Raw genomic sequence first — 15743 nt, 5'->3', positions numbered from 1 at the left:
ATATTTGCCTTGATCTTTTCTTGTATACTCGCATTTCACCACCAAGACTCCTTGTCTCTTTGTCCTATCCCTCTAAATTCACCAAAATTTTTTTTTGCTGTTCTTCTAATAACTTCTACCATCTCCCTCCACATCTCCTCTACGCTTCCATCCCCTTCCCACTTTGTCTCTTCTCCTACCCATCTTAGAAAGCTTCTTTATTCCTCACATTTCATCTATTACTACCTCGTCCTTGTGTTCTTAGGAGACTTCTTAAAATATTTTTCAAAAATAAAAAATAAGAATAAACTTGTAGACATTTTACTGAATAAAAGAAACTAATTTCATAAATAAAAAAAGAAAAATGTTAGGAGGCTATTAGAATTTATTGTTTTTAGCTATCTCTTAGTCATCAATTCAATTCCTTTATTCTAGTTCTTTTAGTCTAATAATCCAACAACATACTTTATCCATAACTTTAAACATTGATGACTAAGTGATGGTAAAAGATAATAAATTTTGATGGTCATTTAGCATTCTTCACAAAGAAATTATATGCTGTAAATAGCCTAAACGGGCCTTATCCCAACTTTGAGACAGAGACGATATAGAACAATGTTACGTGATCAACAAATATTATTATTTTTTGCAAACACTTTGTCAATAATAATTTGTACTCATATCTACAGATGTTTTGTACACAAAAAATATATAATTTGTACATATAAAATTTATTAGAGTTTTGCACACATAAATTAATACAATTTATACTCACATTTTTCAAAATTTACACACATAAATTAATAAAATTTATTTGTTAAAAATAATTTAGTATTTATACTAGTCAAATAATAACAAAAAATACTAAAAGTTACTAGTCTTCAAGAATTTCTCACATATATTTACAAAAGTATCTGTTTGCTGTTTTATTTTTATTTTTTATTTTTTTTCAAAATTCTATATATGAAGTCACATGGCCAACACGAAGTCTTTCTATGATAATATGAATTTTGGAATGGTTTGATCTCCATTTTATATGATCTGAATAATAGAGTGAAAACCCAACGAAACTGAAATATAAATGAACATATCTTTAACCTTGGAAGAAATGTCTATTAAATTTTATGTACTAATCTTTTTCTTTTTCTTTTTTTTTAAAAAAAATCGTACTCGTGAACTAACAAATACAAATTAAAAAGGTGTTAAACTATGTCATTAATTATTATCATAATTGACAGAAAATTATACCGTCGATACATACAAATTGTTTTCTATTTTTTTTTCGTCATTAATTTTATAAAAATATTTAAAATTTTAATTATCAAAGTAGAAAAAAAAGTGACAAATCATGGTAAGTGATTAACACGTTAAATATCACTATACTCTGCTTTAGTAATTTACATGCTTTACGTAATTGCATTGACTAATATATAGAACTTCTAATAGAAAATTCCACATATAATAAAAACAAGGAATAAAAGTACAGCTCGAACATATTTGTGGTGTTTGGACTGCAACTTCCTATATGAAGCTGAAATTTCAAATGTGAATTGATCTTTTCGCACTAAAAAAATCCTGCATGACGTGATAGCACTTAATTTCCACTAAAGCATTGAATAGTCTATGGGGAATTTTCCAACTCGTGTTTTCTGTTCAAATTCGATTATAATAAAGATTTACCTATAATGTGTTCTTAAAATACATTTTAAGATTACAATTGAGTTAATAATTAAATTTGTTTTTAAAAAATAGATTATTTTTTAATTTTATTTTTAAAAAAATTTATCAATCAAATTTTTTGGTGTCTTTTTATTAATTAAATTAATCTTTTAAAAATTATACTTTAATTATATTTGTCTTTCGGTCACTTTATTAATAATTTTTATCAATAATTAATAATACAAAACATTAATTAACAATATACACAATACTTAACATATCTAATTGGATATTGATCAGATATGTTAATGAAAATATATCAATTTAATTTATTTTTTTAATTACATAAACCATAATTTTAATATAATTTAGGGACTTAATTAATAATTTTTTATAAACATATTTAACCACCATTCAGTTCGACACCAGTTCGACATATAGGATGTCAGGTATGCTTTTTTAATTAATCTTTTATATTATTATTTTTTTAAAAAAAATTAATTAATAATTTTAACTTGTGTTTTTAGGTATATATTAGCTAAACTCTTATAATAATTATAGTGGACCACAATATCTTTTTTCATAATATAAATTAGTTATTTTATTTTTAATTTATCAAAGTTATAAATATAAGAAAGTTTCAAAAATTTAATAGAAAGAAAAAGACCTTTAAACATATGCATCAATCTTTATTGTCATTAGTCACTCAATTACAGTTGTGAAAATTTTGTCTAAAAGCGACTATTCAAAGTAGTCTTTTATATTCCATTGGTGCATCAATTTAATTTTCAGATTCTAATTGCACTGATTTGATATCTCAAATTAACTTTCAGTTTCAGACGACATACTAGTCTCTCAATCTATTTTTGGAGTGAGTTAGCAGCTGAATCTTAATGTGACATCATCGCTAACCTCCACATCATCAATAACTTCCACATCATCATCATTCTCATACATCCATTTTCATCCCTAATTCCCTTAACCATCACCACAACCATCATTCTTAATCCGTCACCACATCACCACCACACCCTCTTCGACTTTGGGTCCACGCCTTCCACATCCACAACTTCTGCTGGCTTTTGTTTCAACTTTAGCATCCACTCCGCTCTCTGCTTTCGATGCTCCCTTGGTATCAAAGACGGCAATTGCGGTGTCTCACCTATCATCTCCACCACTAGTAGATACGCCTGCTGTTCCTCACCGATTAAAATTGACCATTCGAATCTCACAATTTTTCATGCTTCGCGAATCCACCATCTCCCTTTTCCTTTTTCTTCGTCTTATGTTGTCATACAGATCTGGAGTGCACGCGAGTCAACCCACTCGTGAATTTGGTGTTCGACTTCAAAATGGTTCAGCACCAGCTCAGAGGTCGCCTCAAGGTCCTCGACAATTATTCCTTTAGGGTTTCACAATTTGACGTGCTCTCCGGCTCTGACGTTTTAGTAAGGCTTTCTCGCCACTGATCTTGATAACCTCACCAACGAATTCGTCATTTTCGATCATTGCGACAGTTCTTCACTCTGCAACTATTTTGTGAACCCGTTTTCACTTTCAGCATTGGTGGAGAGTCGCGGAGGATTGGTGGAGAGGGCGGCGGCGTTGTCAATATGAGTGCGGGAGAAGATGGTGGAGTCGTGGAGGTGGTGGTTGAGAGTGTCAAGGAGGCCGGGAGTGGAGGTCGTTCTGTGTCTTGAGCTTGCCGTGAGAGGGTTGGAGAAGTGGCAGTGTTGGGGCGAGGGAGAGAGCGTGGTGGAGCATTTGGAAAAGAAAAAGGATATATGAGGATGATGATAATGTGGGAGTTAATGATGATGTGGGAGTTAATGATGATACCACGTGGTATTAATTGTGTCACATTAGTCATCTAATTATAGATTCATGCCATAAATAGGTTGAGGGACTAGTATGCTGTTCGAGGACTAATCTTGCAGATCAAATTAGTATAATTGAAATCTCAAAAATTAAATTGGAGCACGAGCTGAATCTGAGAGACCACTTTGAGAATTTAGTCGCCAAAGATAGCTGGCTTCGTGGAATTGGGTTAAGCCTTAAGCAAGTTTTTCCTGCAAAGTTAGGAATTCGAATTCCGAGAATCCCATTTCGTGAAAGACCATGGGTGTGTTTGTTTTGAAATTAGATAGGTGAAAAACATGTTTCTTGAACATTTTTTTTTGTCTTACAAATCTACTCACACTGTCACACACCCGTACACACCCATTAACATAGCCACCATGGCTAGGTTTCAAACCTATGTGGCTTTAGTTTGAAGCAAATATTTTTGTCACTACATGACATACTTCGGCCACTGTTTCTTGAACGTTTTAGTTTTTGGTTTGGCCACTTTTTTTTTTTGTGAACGCAGATGAGATTTTATTCTCAAACTCACGTTTGTAAGAAGTAAAAATCTTAACTTTGCATTATCTAACTAGCATTCCGTCATCAACTATAAAATTTTAATTTCCTTTTACCAACTCTATCCTTGATATATGTTAATGTTTTATTTATAATTTTTTATTGTTTCTTTTTATATGAGTTCAATTTTTTTTATAATTTTTTATTTTTATTTTTTTGTTAATTTTTGTTTGGTTTGATATTGTGTACTTTTATAATTGTGATTCTTGTGTATTATAATTATTATTATCTATTTATAATATAAGTAGAATTAAAAAAATACTAAGAGTACTAGAAAAAAATATTATATAAAAACATAAAAAAAGTATAAAAAAATTAAACATGATTAAAAAATAATATTATAATTTAATATAATGTCTTTTTTAGTAAGAGTAAAGTATTATTATTATTCCCAACATTTGGGATAAGTTCTAAAGTTGTCCCTAACATTTTAAAATTGACTCAATGTTATCCTGCCGTTAGGGATCTGTTAACAGAATTGACGGCGGGACAAAATTAAGATGATTTTGAGACGTTAGGGAGTTAAATAGGACGAAAACGTTGGGGACAAAAATAATACATAGAAATAAATTTTAATTTTATCCTTCAACAATATCAATCTTTTACCGTACATAGTTATTCAATTATTTTTTAACCAGATCTAAGTAAATTATGCTTAATCACATTACTTTCATTCTAAATAAATTTATTTTTTTATAATTTTACTCTTAAAATTTTTTACTTCTCATAAAATATTTGTAAAATGACTAGTACATAAACTTGTGGAAAAAATTTTGATACATATATAATTAAGTAATATGATTCTAGTCATTTTATAAATATTTTATGATGAGTAAAAATATTTAAGAGTAAAATTATAAAAAAAATTATTTAGAATGAAAGTAGTGTGATTAAGTGTAATTTACTTAGATATGACTAAAAAAATAATTGAATAACTATGTACCGTAAAAAATTGATATTATTGAAGGATAAAATTAAAATTTGTTTCTATGTATCGTTTTTGTCCCCAATATTTTCGTCCTATTTAAGTTTCTAACGTTTCAAAATCGTCTCAATTTCGTCCCGCCGTTAATTCTGTTACCAGATCCCTAACGGTAGGACATCATTGAGTCAATTTTGAAACGTTAGAGACTTAAATAGGACAATTTAAATGTTAAGGACAACTTTGAGACTTACCCTAATTGGAGACAAAAATGATACTTTACTCTTTTAATAATTATCTATCTAATAGTGATTTTAACTAATATTATCCAAATAATATTTATTTTATTAAAATCAATTTTGGTACAGAGTTACCAAATATAAATCATGTCGACACAAACACACTCTTACCCAAAATCAAGTCTATAAAATCATTTTCATTCAAACTCCAGTTTGACAAATGCCGATCCAAATACATACCATATAATTTATCATTTTAGATTTTTCGAACAAGTATTTTTATTTTTTTACTAAAACACAATTAAACACAAAATACACGTACCAGATTAATATTAAAATAATATCTTTTTCGAAATATGTAAAATATGTAGACGGAGTAATTCAACAAAATATTTGTGTTTCATGTATTTTAGGAATCAGAGATTTAGGGCTACTACCTATATATATATAATTGTGCAAATTTCATCAGCCATTAGTCATAAGTGATGATTATTATAATTCAGGTTGGTCAAAATTGTGGAGTACGTCTGGTTTTATATGTGACAAAAAAGTGTTTTTAATTAAAATTTAAAGGTAAATTCTATCTCACAGCTATCAAACTGACTATGCTTTATGGTACAGAATGTTGGGCGGCTAAAAGGGAATACGAACATAAGCTAAGTGTGATGGAAATAAAGATATTGAAATGGATGAGTAGTCATACATGATTAGATAGAATAAGGAACAAAGATATGAGAGAGAGAGTTGGAGTAGAATCTATTGTGGAAAAGATGGTAAAACCGGGTCTCAGGTGGTTTGGACATGTGAGAAGAAGACCGACAAACCACCAATCAGAGGGTGGATGAAATAAAAGATGGACAATGGGTGAAACGTAAAGGAAGACCATCCATAAGGTGGTCAAATGAGATCTACATATAAACGGTATCTCTGTAGATATAATATATAATAGAACTCAATAGCATCGTTTAATTCATGTAATCGATCCCACCTTGTGGGATAAGACTTTATTATTGTTGTTGTAGGGCAGCAACGTTCTTTAATTTTTCAAATAAATGGGAAGAGTTATTAGCAATTTCAAATACAACAACGCTAGGGAACCAACTCTATATAAGCCAAGAATCAGCCAACTGGTAATCGGATGTTGCTACTAATAGGCACACGGGTGTTTCTTTTTCTTATAAATTGGATGGTTTTGGATATAATTTCTATGTTTCATGTGTTACGCATTAATAAAACATAATTAATTATATGGAATCAACTAATAAATGATCAAAGCATCTGTTCCGTGATTCTCTCCTAACACTAACGTGGTCAACAATAATTTAACAAACAAATTAAATTATAAATTAATAAAACTAATTATAATTAATTATGTTGTTCCATTCTTGGCTGATTATTAGTTGGTTCCATATACTTTTCCTTTCAAATAACCCTTTTAAGATTCCTATTCTATCTCCTTAAAATATATAATGAGAACGCCTAAACTTAGAAATACTGTATAGTGCATACTTCAATAGACAGAATCCATTTCTCTATTTAAAAAAAAAAAAAAAGAACATTTATAAGTAACAATGCTCTTTCTGAACAAACATCACATTTGACACACCAATAATAAAACAAATTGCAGCTCTAAAATCAACAAAAAAGAGCCCTCAAGCCTCAGCACTTGTTAAGTTGTTTCTAGTACTAGTATATGATCACATTAACATGTATGCTCTAAATAGTAGTGGAATGAGTGTAAAATTCTATCACTAATATCCGGTAATATAATACCACCTTTTTTTCATCCTTCTCTACAAAAAAATAAAATAAAAAATACATTCAGAAGGTAAGAAATCATTGAAAAGGTGGAAAAGTTAAAGGACTTCAGAAGTTCAGTGAATAACAATTCCCCACTTGAAAGCTGCATATGCCAAATTGCTCCAAAAGATTCTGTCAATCCAGTCTCATATACTGTTTCCACACCTTATCTGAGACTGAATTCATATAATAGATCAAACAACAGTATCTTTCAGATGATGGCCTAATTTGAGGGAACTGAATGAATAGAGAAGCAAACTCGAGATAGCGAATGGTGATTCTTACTCCTTTGGTTTCGGAGACTTGCTATAATTAAGATATGGAGAACCATGTGGAACATTTGGAGTTGACAATGTCCTTACAGGTTGACCTTTCTTTGGTAAAGCTACTAACTGCGTTTTGATGCCGTTTTTATGATTTGGCATGGAGAAAGTACGCTCGACTCGCGTGACCTGGAAGTGGTAAGAAGAAATGGCCATATCCTTAAGGTTTGGCAATGGCTTTAAACTTTGAACAACTTCACTCATCAAAGGTCTGGATTTCGGGTCGCGGCTAAGGCATTGAGCAGCTAGCTGGGCAGCTTTCTGTGCACCTTTAACCGAGAAGTGCCCTTCAAGCCGGGGATCGACTATCCGGAATAGGATCCTATGATCTCCAAGTACAGGTCTAGCCCACTCAACCAGATTGTGTTCTCCATTTGGTCTTCTCTTATCGATTGCTCGGCGGCCAGTGAGCATTTCAAGAAGCACCACTCCGAAACTGTAGACATCACTTTTTGATGTCAAATGTCCTAATCAGAATTGGTAGTTTCAGGTTAATATTAAAAAGTGCATGTTTACAACTATGATCTATCTATGCTATGCAAAAAGAATATCATTATCAATACAAAAATGTAATAATTTCAACTTTTTTTCATTGAACAATATAAAATTTTAAGTTTACAAGTTTCCTTGCCCTTACTCCCCCCCCTCCCCTCCCTCCCTCCTTACACTTTTTGATGGATGTTTAAGTTTTTCAAAGCAGCATAACAAGTTTGAAAATTGTTGTTGAAATTGGGCCCTTTCTTTATCTTAACGAAAATGTGTTAGATAGTGATGCTAATGACAAGGATGAAGTAGGTCACATGGTTCGGCAGGAGAGAAAAAAGTCAGTGGAAGAGGTCAAAAAACAGTGCTCACTGCTCAACTACTCACCACTTAAAGTATAGAAAACAAAATTGTGATTGCCAGCTTGCCTATTACTTGTGCTATTTTATCTGTGATGAATTTTTAGTGCCAGGTTCTTCATTTTGCGTCTCTTGGTCATGATAATAGCTATCTTTTATTACTCTTACTCACCTAAAAACACAAGGCTAAGTTCAGAATATCTATTAGATTTTCACTTGTTTGATCTTAGCTATCACTGTGGTGATAGTCGTTAGTACCTTGATCAGCATTTTAACCATTTAAACTTCTAATTTAGGGCAGCCTAGTACACAAAAAAGTTATGTTCACCTAAAAACTCAAAATATTATTAGCTACTTTAGGCATAAAATATGTAGTAAAGTATTAATTTCAAGAAACATTAATGTTCCAAAAAGAATACAAAATGATCAAAACTCACCGGTCATGACATACTCCGGAGCAGCATAACCATATGTTCCCATGACTCTTGTTGATACATGTGTCTTTTCCCCCTCAGGGCCATCTTTGGCAAGTCCAAAATCAGAGAGCTTTGCATTGTATTCCTAAACCAATATTTCCTTTTTAGTTTTGAGGTCAAGAATGAATAAGAAATAATTGCAACTTTTTCCCTAGTTTAGCCACTTACCGCATCCAATAGGATATTGGATGTCTTGAAATCGCGATAGATTATTGGCCTCTGAGCCTCTTCATGAAGAAAAGCAAGACCTTTTGCAGCACCAAGTGCAATTTTCATTCTGATAGACCAAGGAAGCGGTAGGGGTCCTATTACATCAAACAAGGTTGTCATCAGAAAACGGTTAATCCAGACACACAAAAAACTGTTCAAGAGCATAACTCCAAGAACTAAGAATGAAGCATTATGGGAAGAGAACCATTTTATTTTACTTTTGATTTGCTAGAAAGCATAAAACCTGTGAATTAACTATTTGTTTTAAACACCAGCAACAAAAACTGGATTAAGATTGTGGTAGTAAGGAGAGCAAGAAATGTGGTGTAAATGTGTAATAAATCCAATATATTATTTAGATTATAATTTGAGTTGTTCTCTTTAATTTCCTAGAAATACAGTTCATGTTTGAGCTTGACTAGATTAACAACTGTTACAGCATAAAAAGCTACTTAGCCCAATGGCATTCATGTTCTCTTTTTGGTTTGGTTGATCTTAACTTTCATTGAGAAGTCCCCATAGACTCTACCACAAAAGGTAATTAGAATGCAAAGTTACCCAGTAAGAACGAAAAATGATCCATTCTCCACATCATAAACAATCACACTTATTTTCAGCCAAAATTTAATCTCTATGGATGCTAATTCTGAGTTCAATATATGTGCCAAGGAAGGATTTATACAGAAATAAACAGAAGTTAGCGTAAACACACAATCAACGATAATAAAGTAAGGCTAGTAGTGTACTTCTAAAGAGGTGATTCTCCAAACTGCCTCGGGGCATAAACTCATAAACCAATAATCTCTGGTCATCTTCTATACAGAAACCAATCAATTTAACAAGATTAGGATGGACAAGATCACCGAGATAGTTTAATTCAGCCTGCAAAGAAAAGAAAAATCACAAAATGTTAACAAAACAGGAATGGTAGAAGTAAATATATTTGAAAATAAGGGAAGAAATTGAAAGAATTTAAGTGCTGTCATACAAGCCACTCTTTGTGACCCTGATTTCCATTGTGGTTCAGGGTCTTGACTGCAACAGTAAGACCGGTACCCGGTTTAACGGGTGCAATTCCATTCTCCTCAATCCAACCCTTGAATACACAACCAAACCCTCCCTCTCCAAGAAGACTCTCCGGTCTGAAATTCCGAGTTGCCACCTTAAGTCCATTGAATGTGAATTTTCTCAAACAAGAAGCTACCTTCAACTCCTCACTAACTTTTGGAGTGGAAGGAATACTCTCTTCATTGCTTGTTGTTGTTGTCATAGTGGACTCTGGAGGAGCAACAGTTTCTTTCGTGCAGCTCTCCGACACAGATTTGATTTCTGCTGATCCAAACACAATCACAAACTCAAATTCAATTATCACTGATTTGGTATAGTCAGTCTCCTAAAAGTTAAGAATTAGGGAGCACTAGTGAATGATTCAGTCATGACATGCTTGGCCTTACACAACTTCATTGCAAGATCATTATATTTCTAAGGTAACTAAATAAATAGTATATACAATCAAGCAGTGCAGCACAAATGACAAAAGAATCGCAAATTTAGGGGGCGCTTACAGAATACATTTCTCTATTCTCTCCTTTTTTGGCTAGATCAAGCACTTGGTAATGCAGAACCATCAATATTTCTTAAAACATCTACCTTAGACCTCTACCTTGCTCATTTTAATAACACTATTGTTCCAAGAAACCTTATAATTCAGTGTTTCTTAAAACAAATTTGCAGCCTCAAACAAAACAAAACAATAACAAAAGATTTGGCAAGATCTTAGAAAACCCAAAAAAGGTAATGAATAAATATTCCCTGAAAGTAAAAGAGCTGGGGTAATGAAAGAAAATATTTACCAGTTTGAGTAGAAGTAGTGCCACTAATGGAGGTAACAACCTTTGATCTTGAAGGTATGCAGCTCCCAAAGAAACTAAATTTAGGCCACCACCCTTTCTCATTCTCTCCCTTCTTCCTTCCCTTTGATTTTCCCACATCCAAACTTCCAGCTTTAATAACATTATTATTATTATTATTGTTGTTGTTGTTGTTGTTGTTGTTGTGGTTGCTGCTGCTGCTGCTACTACTATTCTTATTATTCCCAAAACCCATCTTCCAAAAACTCTTACAAACAACTTTCCATGCCCAAAAGTCTCAACTTTGATCTTAATAAATCTAAAAAATAATTAAAAAAGTAATAAATAAAGAAGAAGAAAAATCCACTTCAAAGCTAATCAAGCAATCTAGTTAATTTCTTCTATAAATACACACACTTTTGAGACACATACATCACCACCACCACCACCACCACCATCATCATCATCAATCAACAATCAACAACTGAACAAAAAGAAGAGTATCTTAGTATTCACTGACATCAAGGGATCAAAATAAATGTATTCAACACTGCAGAATGATAACAACATAACACAAACCACATCTGTGAAAAACTCAGTTCCAAACTCCAAAGCAAAGTGGGAGAGAGAGAGAGAGTGTTGAAGGGGAAAGCGGGAGAGGGTGCTTGTGACACAAGGGGAAATATTTTTCTACGACGGGCAGGTTGGTCAGGCTTGAAAGATGAAAATTGAAAAGCATGAAACTGGGGCAGTACGGGCAGGAGAGAGAAAGGGACAGCCATTTCTTTTCCATTTTGAAAAAAGCATTGCCCCTCTTGGTAAATTACAAAACTTTCCTCTTTTCTTTCTTTCTTTGTTTCCCCTAAATTATTCCACAGATAATGTTCTTATTTCCATGTGGAAAACTATTAAACAAAACAACACCAACTATTAAAGTTGATAGTTAGAAATTATTAAATAATATTATTTAATAATTTATATACGTAATATGATTAATTTTAATGTAAGTAGTCATTGTAAATTCAAAAAAAGCTGAGACTTTTTAGTTTTTAAAAAAAATAGAACTCTAACTTGAAGAAGAGTTTAAATAAATAATAAAAAATAATTACAAAATAAATAAAACCACATTCAGTAAACTCAATCACCATCGACATTATAAAGGTAAATGATGAAATTCTAGCAAGAATATCATAATGTGATAGCTTGCTTATCTTCATGCACTACCTTTGCCTTTGAATTTTTTTTTTTCTTTGGTCAATCTAATATATAGGACTTTGGAGCACTAGCACTTTTATTCATTCATGTTAAGACACGTTATTTACATTAAACTATTTTATTTTCCCTACTAACCAAGAAAACAAATATTTTATTTTCCCTTATATGCGTTGATTTCTTCCCCCGGTTTTCTTTTTTAAATTTCTTATAACAACTTTTTAGTATACCATCTACACAATTGTAAGGTTAATTACATATTATATAAGAATATTTTAATAAATATTTCTGTAATAAATTCTAAATTATAAAATTTTATAGTCCTCATGAAAATAATTAGAATGACTAATTTTTAATTAACTCTTTTTAAAATTATTTTATTGTGTTTTAACCAATTAATTTTAATGAAGGAAGAGACAATGGAATCAATCATTGTCGTGGTGGCCTCAATAGACTTGAAAGGTTGGGTTCGGTCAGCATGTGGCCCAGCATCTGATGTGACTTCCATGAACCTCATTTCAGTCATTTGTGTCTATATTTTGATTATTTTCTCATCACGAGATTATATTTTATTTTATTCTCCTAAACACTTTTTTCATTTAGGTATTCTACGCTGGGTTTTATACTTTCATGATGATGGACGGCTAAACTGTGGTAACATTAAAAAGTATAGTTAAAATTATTATTATATTTTATTATTATTTTCTGATATTTTAAATTTAAAAACAAAGAATAAGATGTGATTAAATTAAAAATGATTATCAAATAAAAATATATCATTTTTATTTTAGTTATTTTTTAAATATTGTCAAAGTTCTATAACTATTATAATAGAATTCATTTTTTCTGCTAATTTCTTTTTACTACATTTGATATCTTTATATATTATTTAAAAAGTTTTCAAGAATTACTATTTAAACACCTAAAAAAAAAATACATCCAACAGTTGAATTTAAAATGTGGAAGAAGTTCAAATTGAAACGATAATGACGAGGATAAATTGCATTTTTTTCCTCTCTAGTTTTATTTTAATTATTGGTTGCATAGTTGCTACAATTGTTTAAATAATATTTTGTAAAACTAATTATTAGAATAACAATAAATAAATATATAATAGAAATTAATTAATTAATTAATTAATTAATTATATATTATCAATATATAGTAGAGTATATTAAAGGAAGAGAGAAAAGTGTTTTAGCAATGTAAAAGGGAGAGAGAGAGTTTTATTGATTGTTTCTGGATGTAATTCACATGCTACAGTATCTCTATTTATCCATGTAAGAGAATTTCATTTTCAACTCTTAATTGTTTGAATTCATCTTTAAAAAGTTGATTCTTTCAATTAACCGCCTAAGTCATAAATAAATGAACATTTATGTATTTGTTCTTATCACAACATTTTTTTTTAGATGACCATTTAGGATTATACCTCATTAAAATTTGACTAAAGAAAATTCAATGGGAAAAATTTTAGTGAAGGAGAAAGAGTACAAAATCATTTGTGATAGGGACTGTCTCGTTAAAAATCTTGTCAAGAAAAATCCAATAAAAAAAAATCTGACCAAGGAAAAAAGAGTACAGTCTCCCCCTCTTGTCGACATTATTTAATATCTCGAAATCGGCGCATCCCAATCTGATGTACCAATCTTTCAAAAGAGGATTTCGGGAGTGACTTTGTGAATAAATCTGTCAGATTGTCACTTGAGCGGATATGTTGGACATCAATTGTCCATTGATTTTGAAGATCACGAGTGAAGAATAATTTGGGAGAAATATAGTTTGTTATATCACCTTTGATGTATCCACCCTTAAGTTGAGCAATGCATGTTGTATTAACTTCAAACAAGACAGTTGGAGCTATCTTATGATCAATCAGTCCACATGATGACAGAATATATTGGATCAAACTCCTGAGCCAAAAACACTTATGACTAGCTTCATGTGTCGCTAGTATTTCAGCATGATTAGAGAATGGTGCTGCAATCATCTGTTTCATGGACCTCCATGATATAGCTGTACCACCATATGTGAACAGATATCCTGTTTGAGATCTCCCTTTGTGTGGATTAGACAAGTATCTTGCATTTGCATAGCCAACTAGTTGTGACTTGAATCCATAGGGATAAAACAATCACATATCAACCGTTCTATGAAGATATCAAAAGATTTGTTTGATTCCATTCCAATGTCTTCTGGTTGGAGAGGAACTATATCTTACTAGTAAATTCACAGCAAATGATATATTGAGTCGTGTATTATTTGCAAGATACATTAGTGCTCCAATGGCACTAAGATATGGTACTTCAGGACCAAGGATATTTTCATTTTCTTCCTTAGGATGGAATTGATCCTTTTTCACATCCAAAGATCTTATGATCATTGGGGTACTTAATGGATGTGACTTATCCATATAAAATCTCTTCAAGATTTTTTCTGTGTATGTTGTTTGATGAATAAAGATCCCATTTTTTGTATGCTCGATCTGTAGGTCGAGGCAAAATTTAGTCTTTCCAAATCTTTCATCTCAAACTCTTCTTTTAGAACTTTTATAGTTGTTGGAATCTCTTCAGGGGTTCCAATGATATTTAAATCATCAACGTACACAGTAATTATAATAAATCCAGATGTAGATTTTTTATGAAAACACATAGGCAGATATCATCATTCTTGAATCCGTTTTTGGCCAGATACTCAGTAAGACGATTATACCACATTCGTCCAGGTTGCTTTAGACCATATAAAGATCTTTGCAATTTAACTGAGTATAACCCATGCGAATAATATATATATATATATCACAATCTAATGATCCGTATAAATAGGCTATTATCACATTCATTAAATGCATATGTAGTTTATGGTATGCGAATAAACTGACCAAATAATGTAATATTATTGCATCCACTACAGGGAAATATGTTTCTTCATAATATATACCGAACCTTTGTGAAAAACCTTGTGTCACAAGTCAAGCTTTGTAGCATACAATTTCATTTTTTCATTTCGTTTACTCACAAATACCCACCTGTATCCAACAGGTTTTACATCTTCTGGTGTACGGACTACAGGTTCAAAGACTTCACGTTTTGCAAGTGAGTCTAACTCAACCTTCATGGCTTCTTCCCATTTTGATCAATCATTCCTTTTTCGACATTCTTCGACTGTTCTTGGCTCAAGGTCCTTACTTTCATGCATGATATTTAATGCCATATTATATACAAATATTTCATTGACAATTGTCTTATTTCGGTCCCATTTTTTTCATGTAAAGACATAATTTATCAAGATCTCATCATTTTCACAATTTTCAGGCACCTGAACATCTTCTGGCATTAAACTACATCAGAATGTTGGACAAATATAGGTGTCTTTACTATGTCTTTTTCAACAGGAATAGTATTTACCTCTTTTCTTTTTCGAGGATTTTTGTCTTTGGAACCGACAGGTCTGCCACGCTTCTGACATGAATTTGTTTCAGTGGCCACTGATGACAAGTCATCATATACCTATTTTTCTATGCTTTTTCATACAAGAAATTGATGATTAGTGCTTAAATATTGCATTCTTTTGTACTTAATTGGAAGATTTCCTTGATCTTTTAATTTTATAAATCTTGTCGGAAATAAGAAGAAAAAGAAGCAAAGAAGCACAAAAAAAAGGAGAAAAAAAGAGCTTTGGGGTACACTTTGAAGTTGGGGTACACTTTGGAGCCTTAGACCACGCTTTTAAAAGCGTGGCCCATGACCAAATCAAAGAAGAAAACAACCAGCACGCACACTGCCCTGCCCTTGCCAAGGGCAGGGCAGAATC

At 31.7% G+C, this 15743-nt stretch overlaps 1 protein-coding gene across 3 annotated transcripts; it reads right to left on the bottom strand.

The window, feature by feature from the left end:
• Positions 1-6941: 6941 nt before the first annotated feature.
• LOC107471081 (serine/threonine-protein kinase PBL34) lies at positions 6942-11423 on the bottom strand. 3 transcript variants are annotated; one of them, XM_052255192.1, is made up of 7 exons: positions 11298-11423; positions 10722-11202; positions 9857-10200; positions 9615-9750; positions 8827-8963; positions 8620-8743; positions 6942-7807 (listed from the first exon to the last, which is right to left on the bottom strand). In XM_052255192.1, the coding sequence occupies exons 2-7, from the start codon at positions 10972-10974 to the stop codon at positions 7299-7301; spliced, it is 1503 nt and encodes a 500-aa protein (XP_052111152.1). In that variant the 5' UTR covers positions 10975-11202; positions 11298-11423; the 3' UTR covers positions 6942-7298. The 3 variants fall into 3 exon arrangements, with proteins under 3 accessions (XP_052111152.1, XP_052111151.1, XP_052111153.1); XM_052255191.1 differs by having other exon boundaries at positions 10722-11400; XM_052255193.1 differs by having other exon boundaries at positions 9857-10197; positions 10722-11399.
• Positions 11424-15743: the final 4320 nt, after the last annotated feature.

This window comes from Arachis duranensis, chromosome 10, assembly GCF_000817695.3.
Source record: "Arachis duranensis cultivar V14167 chromosome 10, aradu.V14167.gnm2.J7QH, whole genome shotgun sequence".
NCBI classification, from domain to species: domain Eukaryota; kingdom Viridiplantae; phylum Streptophyta; class Magnoliopsida; order Fabales; family Fabaceae; genus Arachis; species Arachis duranensis.
The sequence above is the reverse complement of the archived record's forward strand: the minus strand, read 5'-3'. Positions and strand labels throughout refer to the sequence as shown.

What these genes read in the sequence shown, in the direction of transcription:
- LOC107471081 (XM_052255192.1), bottom strand. Translation starts at nt 10,974, where the DNA reads ATGGGTTTTGGGAATAATAAGAATAGTAGTAGCAGCAGCAGCAGCAAC. An exon ending in CACTACTTCTACTCAAACTG is followed by an intron (nt 10,201 to 10,721) that starts GTAAATATTTTC and finishes TGTTTGGATCAG; the next exon opens with CAGAAATCAAATCTGTGTCG. An exon ending in CCAATATCCTATTGGATGCG is followed by an intron (nt 8,744 to 8,826) that starts GTAAGTGGCTAA and finishes ATATTGGTTTAG; the next exon opens with GAATACAATGCAAAGCTCTC.